This window comes from Pristiophorus japonicus, chromosome 15, assembly GCF_044704955.1.
Source record: "Pristiophorus japonicus isolate sPriJap1 chromosome 15, sPriJap1.hap1, whole genome shotgun sequence".
In the NCBI taxonomy this organism is placed as follows: domain Eukaryota; kingdom Metazoa; phylum Chordata; class Chondrichthyes; family Pristiophoridae; genus Pristiophorus; species Pristiophorus japonicus.
The window spans coordinates 60,741,889-60,756,794 of NC_091991.1; the positions used below are offsets into that span (position 1 = coordinate 60,741,889).

At 42.5% G+C, this 14,906-nt stretch overlaps 1 protein-coding gene across 4 annotated transcripts in view; it reads right to left on the reverse strand.

Moving 5' to 3' along the window:
* wnt5b (wingless-type MMTV integration site family, member 5b) overlaps window positions 1-14,275 on the reverse strand; it is a 140,859-nt gene extending 126,584 nt beyond the window's left edge. The window contains exon 1 of one of the 4 annotated variants that reach the window (XM_070900520.1): window positions 13,756-14,275. Coding sequence is in view for 2 of the 4 variants with exons in the window: in XM_070900517.1 (XP_070756618.1) it covers window positions 12,086-12,094 (9 nt within the window). In the remaining 2 variants the exon portion in view is untranslated. Of the gene's footprint in view, window positions 1-12,085; window positions 12,123-13,027 lie in introns of those variants that run through there. The other 3 variants (XM_070900519.1, XM_070900518.1, XM_070900517.1) reach the window with 3 other exon arrangements.
* Between the last annotated feature and the right edge of the window lie 631 nt (window positions 14,276-14,906).

Here is a 14,906-nt window from a genome sequence, read left to right on the forward strand (position 1 = left end):
AGTGGTAGTGAGGTATAGCTGGGTGTTGTCAGCGTACTGTGGAAACTGGCGCTGTGTTTTCGGAAGATGTCACCAAGGGACAACATGTAGATGAGAAATAGAAGGGACCAAGGATAGATCCTTGGTGGACACCAAAGGTAACGATGCGGGGGTGGGAAGAGAAGCCATTGCAGGTGATTCTCTGGCTACGATAGATAAGAATGGAACCAGGCGAGTGCAGTCCCACCCAGCTGGATGACGGTGGAGAGGTGTTGGAGAAGGATAGAGTGATCAACCGTGGCAAAGGCTGCAGACAAGTCAAGAGGGACGAGGAGGGATAGTTTGCCTTTGTCAGTCACAAAGGATGTCATTTGTTTCGATACTGTGGCGGACGCGGAAACCGGATTGGAGGAGTTCAAACATGGAGTTGCGGGAAAGATGTGTACGGATTTGGGAGGTGACAACACATTCAAGGTCTTTGAAGAGGAAAGGGAGGTTAGAGATGGGATGGAAGTTTGCAAGGTCGGAGAGGTCGAGGGTTTTTTTTGAGGAGAGTGGTGATGATGGCAGATTTCAGGGAGAGGGGGACAGTACCTGAAGAGAGAACCGTTAACAATGTCAGCTAACATAGGAGCCAGGAAAGGAAGTTGGGTGGTCAGCAGTTTGGTGGGAATAGGGTCAAGGGAGCAGGAAGTGGGTCTCATAGACAGGATGAGCTCGGAAAGGTCATGAGGGAAGATCGGAGAGAAACTGGAGGTCAGGGCTAGGGCAGGGGGATCCTTAGAGGACGTTTGGCCCGGTGGGCTAACGGAAGGAAGGAAAGAAGCAGAGGTAGCCGAACGGATGGTCTCAATCTTAGAGACAAATAAGTCCACAGTGCAACCTCCACACACCATCAACCCCATCTCATCCCCCACAGTTTTGCAATGTCCTTGGATCCTCACGTTTATTGTTCGAGATGAGGGTGGAGACAAGGGAGAGGGGTTTAAAAAGACGGTTAGCAGTGGAGAATAGAAGCTGGAGTTTATTTTTACATTCCAGAATGATTCTGGAATAGTGAGCAGTTTTAGCAGTCGAGAGCAGGACCTGATTATGCTTTATGTGGTCCAGCCAGATCTGGCTGTGAATGGCTAAACCAGCTGTCTGCCATATTCATTAATGTCTGCATCTCTTGCACTTAAGGGAGCGAAGATCAGGGCTTTCCCAGGGAGAACGGCCAGAGTGAGAGAGAGTAATTGTTTTAATAGGGACTAGGGCAATAACGGTGGTGGTGAGGATGTGATTGAGCAGGTCAGTAGCTGGAGAAATGTCATGGTGAATGGAGGGCCAAAGGCTGGACAGTTGGGAGTTCATGAATGCAGTCGGGAGAGAGTTTTTTCCAGGGACAAACACAGAAGCAGGTAGGGTTGGGAGTGGGGAGTGAAAGGGGAATATGAGTGGAGAGCGATACGAGGAAGTGATCTGAGGTGGCCTTATCTGCGATTGACACGATGGGAGTAGTGTGGTCACAAGAGAAGGCAAGGTTGAGCAGGTGGCCATGAATATAGGTTGGGAGTTTACATGGAGAGGGAGATTAAGTGAGGTTAGGAGGCCAGTGAATAGGCATTTATATCACAAATGTCCTTCGAAGGCAGCTGCAGCTAATGGCCCGAGAACTGAATCTGCTAGTTGCAATGTGCGGGTGGCAGACTTCTGTTATCACAAAGATGAGAGATGTCATTTGACCCATCTTTCCACAGAAACCAGTTCCCACATCACAGTATCTGACTGCCTCTCGAACGACTCAAGTTGTAGAAGTTATAGAAGGTTAAACTAGAGTAGTGATACCAGTCATTGCAGTTTCCTGGAACTTCCTTGATTGCCTTTAGGGGTTGGAGATAAATTTCCCAGGTTTTTTTTTCCTAGATTGGCTGAAGGATTTTTTTTCTTTGTGTTTTTGCCTCTCCAAGGACATTGCAAATCTGTCGGGGATGAGATGGGGTTGATGGTGTGTGGAGGTTGCACCATGTCAGAATGGGACAGGTTTAATGGGCAAGCTGGTCTTTTCTTGCCTTTTTTCATATGTTTGTATTCCAGCGGTTTTGCCTCAGCATATATTGACCATTCCAGGTAATGATCATGCTTTGCATGAAGTGCTTCTCTTCATCAGTCCTGTGCTTGCCATTTACCAGTTTGTCCCCATATCCCCTTGACCAGAAGTTGATAGTTTTATTTAAAGTATCACTGTAAGTTTACATTTTCTATTCTACTTAGTATCCTATATCTCTATAGGGTTCCCCCTCATCCAGCTCTTTTTAAGGTTTGAAGAGTCTGTGGAAATAATTTTAACCTTACCGATATGATCAGATTGTCTGTCTGTTTTACACCCTGTCCGATTTTACTTTCCCGTGACCTTAGCAGATAGTGAAATAAGACGCTGTGTAAAACAGGCAGCCAGTTGGATTGTGTCAGTTTCCCACTGTCAGGTTATGTTTCTTTAGTATATTCTTCAGCCTCTCCTTGTAAAATGGTAGAATTTTGCAGCACAGCAAAAGGCCATTGGAGCCATCGTGTCTGTGTCAGCTCTCCAAATGACCTATTAACTCAGGCCCATTCCACATTCCCTTTAATTTTTTCTTTTTATGAAATTTATCCACACTCTTTTCAATTGCTATTATAGCTTCTGCTTCTACCAGTTGCTGGTGGGGAATTCCATGCACCAACAACTCTATGCAAAAAAAACGATCTTCTCCCTTCATTCTTTTGGTAATGAGCTTAAATTTCTGCCCTCGAATTACCAACTCACTGACCAGTGAAATGAGTTTTCCCCAACTTATTATATCAAAACATCTCATAATTGTGTATATCTCTATCAGATCGCTTCTTATTTTTGTTTGTTCAAATGAAGAGTCTCAGCTTTTACATACAGCACAGAAATAGATTATTTGGCCCAAAAGTCTATGCCAGTGTTTTTATTTCACACAAGCCTCCTGCCACTCTACTTACCTCTTCCCACCCTGCCCCCATATTCCTCTATTCCCTTCTCCCTCATGCATGCACCAAACTTTCCCTTAAATATGTCAATGTTATCGACTTCAATCATTCCCTGTGGCAGTGAATTGCACATTCTCGCCACGCTCTGTTTGAAGAAATTCCTCCTAAATTCTTTATTTGATCTGCTAGTGGCTACTTTATATTCTAGCCCATTTGTTCCGGACTCACCCTAAGTAGAAATAGTTTCTCCGTGTCCACCCAATTGAACATTTCACAATTTTAAAGACTTCTATAAGGTCTCCTCTTAGTCTTTCTTCCAGAGAAAAAAAGCCCCAGCCTGTTCAATCTTTCTTGATCATTGCATCTTTTCAATTCTGGTAACGTCCTTGTAAATATTTTCAGCATTTTCCAGTCTCTCTCTAGACCTCTCTAGCAATGTTAATGCTAAGCTGGGCAACAGTCTGGAGGTCCCGCGCGTGCTGCTCACTGGCTTTTACATGGAAGAAATCGCGCATGTGAAACAATTTGAATGGGTTGCGCAACCAGTTAAAGGGACCACGTATGAAAAAAAGATTAGAGGGAACATTGCTGTCTAGTATCCCCTCATAACTCCTTTTCGTATCATCTTAGTGAATCTCTTTTTGCACTCACTCCATGGCCTTGACATCTTCAAAAAGGCACCCAAAATATTTTAATTGCAGCCTCACCAATGATTTATATAGGTTTATCATTATATTTTTGCTTTTGTATTCTCTATCCCTATTTATGGGTAGGTTTTATAAGCTTTTGGACTGCTTTATAAGAACATAAGTAATAGGAGCAGACTTAGGCCATTTGGCCCTTCGAGCCTGCTTTGCCATTTAAATCATGGCTGATCTTTTGCCTCAACTCCACCTTCCTGAACTATCCCAGCATTGCTTGATTAACTTAGTATCCAAAGATCTATTGATCTCTGTCTTAAATACTGTGTACTAAGCATCCACAGCTCTCTGGGGTAGAGAATTCCAAAGATTCACAATCCTTTGAGTGAAGAAACTTCTCCTCATCTCAGTCCTAAATGGCCGACCCCTTATTATGGGACTGTGACCTCGTTCTAGACTCCCCAGCCAGGGGAAACATCCTCCCAGCATCCACCCTGTCAAGCCCTTTAAGAATTTTATATGTTTCAATTGTGGTGGTTGGAGGTCAATCATCACAGCCCCAGGACATTGTTGCAGGAGTTCCTGAGGGCAGTGTCCTACGCCCAACCATCTTCAACTGCTTCATCAATGACCTTCCCTCCATCATAAGGTCAGAAATGGGGATGTTTGCTGATGACTGCACAGTATTCAGTGCCATTCGCAACTCCTCAGATAATGGAGCAGTCCATGCCCACATGCAGCAAGACCTGGATGACATTCAGGCTTGGGCTGATAAGTAGCAAGTAACATTCGCGCCACACAAGTGTCAGGCAATGACTATCTCCAACAAGCAGGAGTCTAACTACCATCCCTTGACAATAACAGCATTACCATCGCTGAATCCCCCACCATCAACATCCTGGGGGTCACCATTGACCAGAAACTTAACTGGACCAGTCACATAAATACTGTGTCAACAAAAGCAGGTCAGAGCCTGGGTACTCTGCAGCAAGTTTCTCACCTCCTGACTCCCCAAAACCTTTCCACCATCTACAAGGCACAAGTCAGGAGTGTGTTGGAATACTTATCACTTGCCTGGATGAATGCAGCTCCAACAACACCCAAGAAGCTTGACTCCATCTAGGACAAAGCAGCCCGCTTGATTGACACCCCATCCACCACCTTAAACATTCACTCCCTCCACCACCAGTGTACCATGGTTGCAGTGTGTACCATCTATAAGATGCACTGCAGCAACTCACCAAGGCTTCTTCGGCAGCACCTCCCAAACCTGCGAACTCTACCACTTAGAAGGACAAGGGAAGCAGGTGCATGGGAACAACACTATTTCCACGTTCCCCTCCAAGTCACACACCATCCTGACTTGGAAATATATTGCCGTTCCTTCATCGTTGCTGGGTCAAAATCCTGGAACTCCCTCCCGAACAGCATATGGGAGTACCTTCACCACATGGACTGCAGCAGTTCAAGAAGGCGGTTCGCCGCTAGCTTCTCAGGGATAAATGCTGGCCTTGACAACGACGGCCACATCCCGTAAACAAATGAAAATAAATGTGATCACTTCTCATTCTTCTAAACTCGAGGAAATGTAGGCCTATTCTGCTCAAACTCTCCTCTTTTTCAATCTCTCCTACCAATTGTAATTATTTATGCTCCTCTATTCCTTTTGAAATGTTACCATTTTGTCTATATGTCCTCTCATTAATATTTCTTCCAAAATCTGTCCCTTGACATTTCTCCGGATTGAATTTCATCTGACATCTATCTTCCCAATCTATTATTCTGCCTATGTCCTCCTGCAATCACTTAGAATCCTTCTACAAACTTTGATATTGTGCCCCTTATATCCAAATCTTATCTCAGTTCTCTGACACTAGTGATCACATTCTAGCCCATCCCTGCACCACTTTAGATTATTCTCTTGTGCCTTATTGACCAGAATTAGATGCAGTACTCAATATGTGGCCAATCTAAAGCACAGTACTGTTTCAGTGTGATTACATCACACTTCTACTCGACTGACATGGCAATAAGGCTTAGAATTCTGCTTACTTCTTGATTGTCACTTTGTGGTGATTGCAGACACTTAGATTCTTTCAGATTTCTCTCAGCCTCTTTCCTACATGGTTCAGCACCATCCATTGAGCATTCCCCCCAGTGTACAATGTCATCCACTTATTGAACTGTGCCCACTTGCAAATGTTATCCAGTTCCTGCTATAGTTCCTTGATTGCCACATTAGATTTGACTATTCCTATCCCTTTGCTTAAGATCATTTGAAAATTTGACCAAATTATATTTCCTTTATGAAACTGAGCCTTAAATAGAATTAGGACTAGACGGGTGCCCCAGAACTACTCTATTCAGTACATCTTCTTAGCTTGTTATCTCTCCTCAATTAGTACCTGCTGCTGCCTCTTTTTGAGCCAGTTCCTTATCTCCTCTAAGTTAAACCATTGATACCTACTTTGTTAAGCTTTGCAATGTAGCAGCCTTGACGTGGAATTTTATCGAAAACATTTTGAAAGTTGAGGTATAAATCATTAAAATTGTCATTCTGAATGTTACTTCTTCAAAATAGTCAAAAAGGTTTGTTAAGCATGATCTTTCCCTTCTAAAATCACATTGACTTCCAATTACTAGATTATTCTTATACATATAATCCCCTGGTTTGTTCCTTATGCTTGGCAAAAGAATGCAATCAGTTATGGATACAAGACTAATGGGACTGTTTCAGGTTTTGTCACCTTTTTTGAAGATAGCTGCCACGTTTTCCTCTTTTCAATCCAGCAAGACCTCCCGTGTTCATCAATTCCTTCATAATGACCATCAGCACTTTGCAGATTTCACCTCTAATCTCACCTAACACCCTTGAATATGTGCCCTGGGGATTTAATTGTTTTGAGTCTGTCTACGGCCTCCCATCAAAATTATTAAATTACTCATAAATCCTCCTGTGAAGGATTCTTTAGTGAATACTTCCAGGAAGAAACCATTTAATAAACATACATACTAGCCCATAGGACTAGAAAAAACTGACCAGCAGTTCAAAAAAACTGGCACAGTCCCAAATGACAACTCAAAAATAGCCCTGAATATAAAGCAAAACAAGTAACTACACAAAACGTGTAGAGGGACGCATACTTCTTGTAACTTAAGTTGTAGATATATCCAACAATCTTTCACTTACATTGACAAAAAGCATGAGTACATGAAAGTCTGAAACTGTATAGAATAAATGAAGGCATGTGATTTATTTTCGAGAGTGCTCTTGGGGAATGCAACACTTCACTCAGACAATTGAGATTTTTGACATTTTATTTGGAATGTTTTTCCGCATTTTCATGTTCACACAAATCATCCAACCCATTCCACCCTGTCTGTGTAAACCCTTCCACAATCCTTATAGTTACAGAAGGTTATATGAACAAAGTAATTAATTAATAAAAATGAAAAAAACAACAAAAATAGACATTTAAAATATTAAAAGCAGTAGTAAAAATGTAATCAAGCTATTAAATGTTGATGTTTTCTAAAAAGATATATATTTTTAAAACACTTTAATTTGTACTCAGAATGTGGGAAATGCTGGCAAGGCCACAATTATTGCCCATTCCTAGTCGCCCTGAGAGGTGGTAGTGGGCCTTCGCTTGAAACACGGTCATCCTCCTGGTGATGATGGCCTCACAGTGATATCAGGTAAGGGAATTCCAGGATTCTGAACTAGAGACAATGAAGGAACAGTGGTATATATTCATGTCAGCATGGTGTGTGCCTCAGAGGTGATGGTGTTTCCACAACATTGTTGCCCTTGTCCTTGGTAGTAGAAGTCACAGCCCACGCAGCCTAGAAGAGAACTTGGATAACATCCAGGTTTGGGCTGATAAGTGGTAGATAACATTTGCACGATATAAATTCCAGTCAATGACCATTTTGAACAAGAAAAATCCCAACTATCTCCCCCAATATTAAATGGCACCACCATCATTGAGTCTCCTAACATCAATATCTTAGGGGTCACTATTGACTAGAAGGTTTACTGTATCTGCCATATCAACACAATAACTACACAGAGATTGGACACTCTGTGACAAGTGGCTGACCTCCTGGCCCCTCAAATCTTCTCCACCATCTATAAGCCTCGGGTTAGGAATGATATGGAATATTTACCATTTTCCTGGATGGGTACAGCTGCTATAACACTCGAAGTTCAACACCATCCAGGACAGAGCAGTAAAGGAGTTTAAAATGATAAACATTTTAACATCTTTTGAAAGTTACTTATAGTGCAGTGACCTGAATCTGAGTAGTAATATACTTTGGTGAAACCACTTTGCATTGATGTGAAAGTGGCAATATAGCTGCACTGTAATGAATCTTTGTTTAGACTTTGTAATCTGGGCAGGAACCCCAGGCAGTACAGTTAAAATCAGTTGATGTAGACAAAATGTAGGCAAGATGCTTTGGCTTTTCATGTGTTTAATAATAATCCTAAACTTACATAATGTTCGTATTATTTAGGTTTGATTATTTTTAATGGCCAAAATTACACAGAAAATGTTCACTTTTAATATCTCGCTTCTGTTTCCAGTCCTGTTTAAGAGATCTCATTGATTCTTATCTGATAATGGCCTCGTTTAACTAGCATTGTTTTGTTCCTGTTCAGCTTTATTCATGATTTGGACATTTTATCATGAGTTCAAGACATTCAGATTCAACTTAGATTGAACTCACTAGTATGCTCATGCATTCAATCACTGATTCATGCTCAATAACAGACATGTACATACACAGTCACCAATGCACACACACAAAAAATGCTCCAATTCACTCACATGCTTATAGGTCAGTAAAAGTAAATGGTCTGCATCAGTGCAAACAGTGTGAAGCATAATTCAGATGTGGAACCACCCAAAGCACATATAGGTAAAAGATACAATCTAACACAACTTTGGCTTTACAATCCATTGTAGCAAAGTGACATTTAAAAGTTGCAGGTGCTCCAAGCTTCATTTTTAAAATTCTTATAGTTGCCAGAGAGCCAACAAGACAATCAGCTCGCTGTGAACATTAACGCATTTGAATACTAGTGAGTGAAGCTCTTCTGATGCAGGCAGTTATACATTCATAACAACTTGCATTCATATAGTGACTTACACAAAATATCCCAAGGTGATTTAAAGAGGAAGATGCCAAGGAAGAAGAGATGAAAGAAGGAGGAGGATGAAGAAGAGAAAGCGGAGGAGGATGAAGAAGAGAAAGCGGAGGAGGAAGAGAAAGAGGAAGCAGAAGGAGGAGGAAGAGAAAGAGGCAGAAGAAAGAGGAGGAAGGAGGAGCAAGAGAAGATAAACTTTCATTTAAGTAGTGCTTTCCATGTCCTCAATGCATCCCATGTGCTTCACAGCCAATGAAGTACTTTTAAAATGTCACTTTTGTAATGTAGAGCGGTGACCAAAAACATGGTTGAGCAGGATGTTGTGAGGAAGCTTTTAAAGATGTACAGAAAAGCAGCAAGGCAAAGAGGTTTACGGAGATAATTCTGAGGCTGAAGGGTACAGACAGGGATCCATAGCTGGAGGACATTGCAGAAGTAGGGAAGAGTGAGGTCAGTTAGGGATTTATAAATGAAGATGAGGATTTTGAATTCTGTGCTTTGGAGAACAGGGAACCAATGGAGGTTGTCAAATGCAAGTATCATAAATGTTATCTATTAATAAAAGCTAAACTAACGTCCTCATAAATTTGGTAGCCATATCAGAATTATACATCTATCTCAGATTCTTTGGTTGCGTCAAGATTTTTCCTTTTATGGTAAAACTGAATAGGAAATTGTGTTCATGTGACTTCATCGGGAGTTTTTTTTGTTTGGTGTTTTCCCCTCTACTGAAGCTGATTCATGCAGACCTATGTTCTACAGCAACCCGCCAACCTGCAGCATCTCGGACATGTTGTTGTTCTTCATGTCGGAGCCTAGACAACAAGTGCTGGCAGGCTTCCCGGACCACTGGTGGCATCACAGCTTAGCCCAATCCTGTCCTCACCCAGCATTCAGACAAATGCACCATCCAACAGGGGTCACTGGATCATTAGCAAGAGCAGGAGCTTGGCTCATTTCCACTTCTCAGGCCCAGGAATGTGAAGAGAAATCACCACACAATATTAGCTAATGTAGCACTGGCTGGGGGATTGAATTGTGGACATTCCTGGTCTGTGTGGCTGAACTTCACACCAGGAAGCACAATTCCAACTAAGCCCGATCAAGATGGCTTTAAAGTAGTATTGATGGTACAAAGGGATGACACAAGTTAATCAGGATTTCTGTGTATTGGACATAGATGGAGCAACGGTAACTATGTAATTGGATCGGAGTTTCTCTGTCATGGGAGCGGATGGTGCATTGAAATTGAGTAATTGGAAGAGGATTTATGTGCAATGGGAGGACTGGTGATAAATTGGGGTTGTGCGACTCGATCAAGATTGATATAGAATGGGAAATGGAGGACACTTTGCGATTTGACCCGTGGATTAAACAAACAGTTATTAATCATTTATGCGGTTTACTTTTCGGTGTCACTGTTCATTGCTTTACAGTTAAATGTTCCTTTTGAAATGAATTTGGATGTTATGTTGATTCGTTCTTCGAACTGATTGTCGCACAGAACTCGGTAACCACTATAAACACGGGGAGGAAAATCTTTATTCCCCAAATCCCAACCGGCCAGGAAAGAGCTGCAGTAACAGAGTTCTGCCGGCGAGAGGCAACATTCGCTACAGGTTAGCTCTGGGATTTCTGGACTTTCTGAAATTCGATCACGCGAACTCGGGAAGTTTGCGGATGAATGAACTTGGTGTTGCATCTGAAGAACCTGGGTACTGATTGGTTTTCTGGAGTCTCCCGTTCCCCTTAGTTCTGTGCTCTGCTGGATGAGTTTGGGGCATTCACATATTTAAAACCTCTTTGATCTGACAGAAATGACTCGTGGTGGCTTCACTTGAATGCATATTACACACCTATCACTTCAATTAATGTTCTTAGTTAAAGCAACACTGATTCACGCCATGGAAATGCCCGATGTTAAACTACTTGTTTTACACTTCTATCGACCCCTTTATTTAACCGCATCACAGGCTGTTTTTGAAAGTTCTGCCTACTTACAAAATACAATGTGAAATCATCCATTAATGTCTCCAAAATCTGCATGACTTGGTGCCTGAAAATTGCCAACAGGTCGAGCAAATTTACCCCATTGTAAAGGATACTGAGGGATCGCCCGCGCTCTGCTCATTATACAGATACACCATTCAACTGGGCGCAATCGGAATAAATGTACAATTAGTTTGGCATAAAAATGTTTTTTTAAATCATAGCCATGAACAGTGAGTGAGCACACGATGGGGATAATGAATTGTGGATTGAAACACACAGTTGCCACTCTCCATTGGAGTTGTGTGTGTGTCGCCTTTCAGGAGCGCGGGTGATGGTGGAATGCTGAAGCTCCCCAGCCAGCTCCGACTTTCAGAGCCTGGCGACAGGGGAAGGCAGCGGCGGTGTGCCGGCAATGGGAAGCCCTTTGCTCGAAGGGAGGGGGGGTCTTGTCTGGATCAGGGCCCGCAGTCTGACTTAACGCAGATCTGGTTTTAATCAACCATACTGGCCAACATCATCCCCTTTATTGACTTCATCTGAACCATTTAAAATACCTACACGCTTCACCTATCTTTAGTTTAGTGTGGAACCACACGTCGGCAAATAACTTCTGCAGCCTTTAAAAATAAATTAAAGTTTAAAGTCCTTGATGATGACCACTTCATTGGTTATAAAAATATATTACAACAACTTCAACGGCGCTATTTGAAGTTACTTAGTGTGTGATGTTTAGTAACTATCTTAAGAATCGTTTCAATATAATAACCACCATTTTACACTCGCACTCAATAAGCACTAATGTAACTCTTGTTCTTACAAAGCCTCCCATGAAAAGTTTTGTGAAATCCATCTCTCCTGCAAACGCCCGAAGCTGGCCCTCTTCGTGTTACGCGACATTTTGAGAGCGGTATTCTCGAGCTCGGCATGTTCTTGTTTAAAATCGCTTCACAAAGCGTTTCAATCCGCCAGAAAACGTGCTGAAGCCACGGATTGATCCGGACACATTACAGGGCTACCCCCCACGCCCACCCCAAGGGAACATGGGCTAAATCAGATGGGGGGTCTGCAAGCCGACCCAGAGCCTCCCCTCCCCTTCACACACACACACACACACACACAAAGGGATCAATGTCATGGATCGTACCCCGATCACTGAGACCAGCACAGATCTCCTGTCACTCCACTGTTTCAATTTAAACATGCTGTATTTAATGTTCTTATCCTCTCCAACCAATATAACAACCACCAGGCACAGCTAGCCTCCCCCTTCGCAACCAACCAAAGCCTAACATAGTACAGCTGGAAGGCACATGTGTGGCAATGTAGTTTCCAAGGAGAAACTCACTTCTTCCATTTAAAATCGGTCGCTCCGTTAACGTTTTGTCTTCCTTCAGCAACCGTAGATTTTTTTGAGGGGTGATGGGTCGTCGTGGATCCAAATATCCTCAAAATGAGAACTCACTGAGCTAATCTTCTATTAGATTTGAAAACTACCGATAAATATGTTGGTACATAGAAGCGCCAGAGATTATGTACTATGTCGACAAGTAGGACGCAACAAAGTATAAATCAGACAAGTGTGGGTGGGTGGGTACAAGAAACAACATAGAGTACCTGGAAAACGTTATTCCTTATTTAAACTCGAAGGATGAAGTAAACGTTTAAAAATGTTCATGTAATATTTGAGCGAATGTATGGAACACAGGAATGTAAACTGATGAGGCAAGGCATTGTGTGAATTAGACATTGAGAAGAGCTTTAAACGGTGCAGCTCACATACAATCCAATTCCACCGACGCAGATATTTACTTTATAGAGGTTCCTGTTCCGCGTCTATTGAGACTACAGTTTGCATGAAATTCTTTTCCAGTAATTTTTGAAGGCGTGAACTCAGAAGTAAAAGAACAGCGATAGAACAATTAGGGGGGAGGGAAGTAAAAGACATTCTCTGGGGAAATGAACAACTAAATGAGGTATAGGGGGAAAGTAGTCCCAGATTGGGAGAGATTAGATGGGCTGAGTGATAAAGACATCTTATCAATGTTCTGTTTCAACTCTGCAAACACACACTCCAAACAAAGTAAAATAAACACCTATGCAGCAGGAGAACAATACTGCATCCACTCTGCAGCATTCTGCTGTCAAGTGCAAACAATTTATAGTAACAATAAGACAATTTCCAACACCAATCTAACGTTTTATGTTCAGCCATAATAAATGATCTCATTCATTTTCGTATCTCTCGCTTCATTAAAAGCAACAGACCAGAGGGGAGGTGAACACTCACCTGCATTTTCAGGGTCAGGATTACTGGTAAATATCCAGGCTTTTGCGGTTAATCAGAGTTCTTCTATTGGAAAGCAGTATGCTGGTTACAATAAAACTCTCAGGATGAAGAAGCCAACAGAGTCACCACGAAGCAGTTGGTTCTCAGGATTCCAGGGCAGGAAGAGGAATGGAGCTGGCTTGTGTGAGCATGTTGCACCTGTTATTGAAACTCTTTCAGGTTTACATCCATAACTCCACACCAACACCAGCACATAAAGAGATCCGCGCTCCTCTGGCAGTCGTACCAATCCTTTAACTCCTCACTTCCCCCTCACACACATACAGCCGATCTCTCCCCCTTATTACTTACTGCTTGTTAATTTTTTTTCTGCAACTCTGGTACTTTCCGGACTGTACTATTTTATTCCAGTGTTGTCTTGTGGCTGAAGTTAGCTTTTGGTTTTACACGCTTTTACTTTTGTATTTGAATTATTGTTATTGTATCTTCCCCCTGGACACAGGCTATTTCACCTGAGGGACTGGGCTACTATTTGTTTTCAAATCGAGTGTCACTTCATCAATTCCGTGTTGTTTGTGTATTTTTGTTTTCCAGTCTTGTCTGTCAGAGCCCGGCTCGGTTGTAACGCGGTTCAGCCATTTCACAAACCGGCTGTCACATGAATTGCTGAAGAAAATGTTGAAAACGTGAGCTCACTTGAAACAAATCACAAGGTTCACACAAAGTACCTTCTCTCCCGGACGTTTTTTTTTAGTAGCCTTCTCCACCGGTAGCAAATCGATTCAATCCCCACTTCCAATGCTCCCAGCTGCGATCACTTGGATCGCTTCTCGAGTTCCCAGTTTCCACTAACTGGCTATTTTGGTCCACACATGCACCCCTCAGTTTGACAAAGTAACACATCCAGCAGTCCAAGAATCGCGTTGAGCCGACGGTCACTCAGTCGGGGGCAGGTATAGCTCTGAAGTACACTTATAGTTGAACGTACGAACTTCTGCAAAGTATCGCAAAAGTTTTCAAAAACTTTTTTTGTTGCCTTATTTAAAAAAAAGGAAACTCTGCCTTATCTAGCTGGCGCTTTTTCTCTCTCCACCCCTTTTGGATCAGTGGAAGCTCGACTCGTTTCTGCTTGATCTTTGTGCAGGAGACATTGTCCTCGCCTTCGATGCCTGTATGCCGAGGTCCGGTGGCTGGAGGTCAAGCTGCTTAAGTTGAGCAGACTCGTTCCGCAAAGCGCTGCTCCCGGAGTCCGACTTAACACTACTACCTGAGACAGAGAGCCGCGCCTGCGCACTGGCCGTCCCCGCCGCCTTGCGCACAGCCCAGTGACAGGTTAACGCCTTAAAGCGAGACTGTCCCGGATTTCAATATAAATTAAAGTCATTCACAACAAAACAAATGTAGTATTACTGTCAAAGCTTGAAAAAACTAGAGGGGAGGGGAAGTTAGTATTGATACATGTTATCAAGGTTAAAACTGCAAATAAAATTCGGGAAGATTAGAGTTTCCTAGTTTCGGCGTACTCTAATATTTTAGGTATTGGTTGTGTTATAACGTTGGGCTCATTCTCCCCAACAATAACAATTAGAAAATAATACCTGAATACAGCAGTTACAACACTTCACCATCGCACATGCTCCAACAATCCCTCCGCCCCACACACTGCCTGTCCTGCACCCACCCATATGTCCAACTCATCCAACTGGTTCGCTTATCCCAGCGCCCACAGCTGAGTTTCAGACTCGATTTTGCTTAAGTTTCGCTGATTCACTAGTTTAATATCGTCAATCTCACTTGAAATCTTTCTCCGAGGCTTTAAGCTCACCGGAGTTAAAATTGTACCTGCCAGTCTGTTGACAGAATTGTGAAACATTTTATC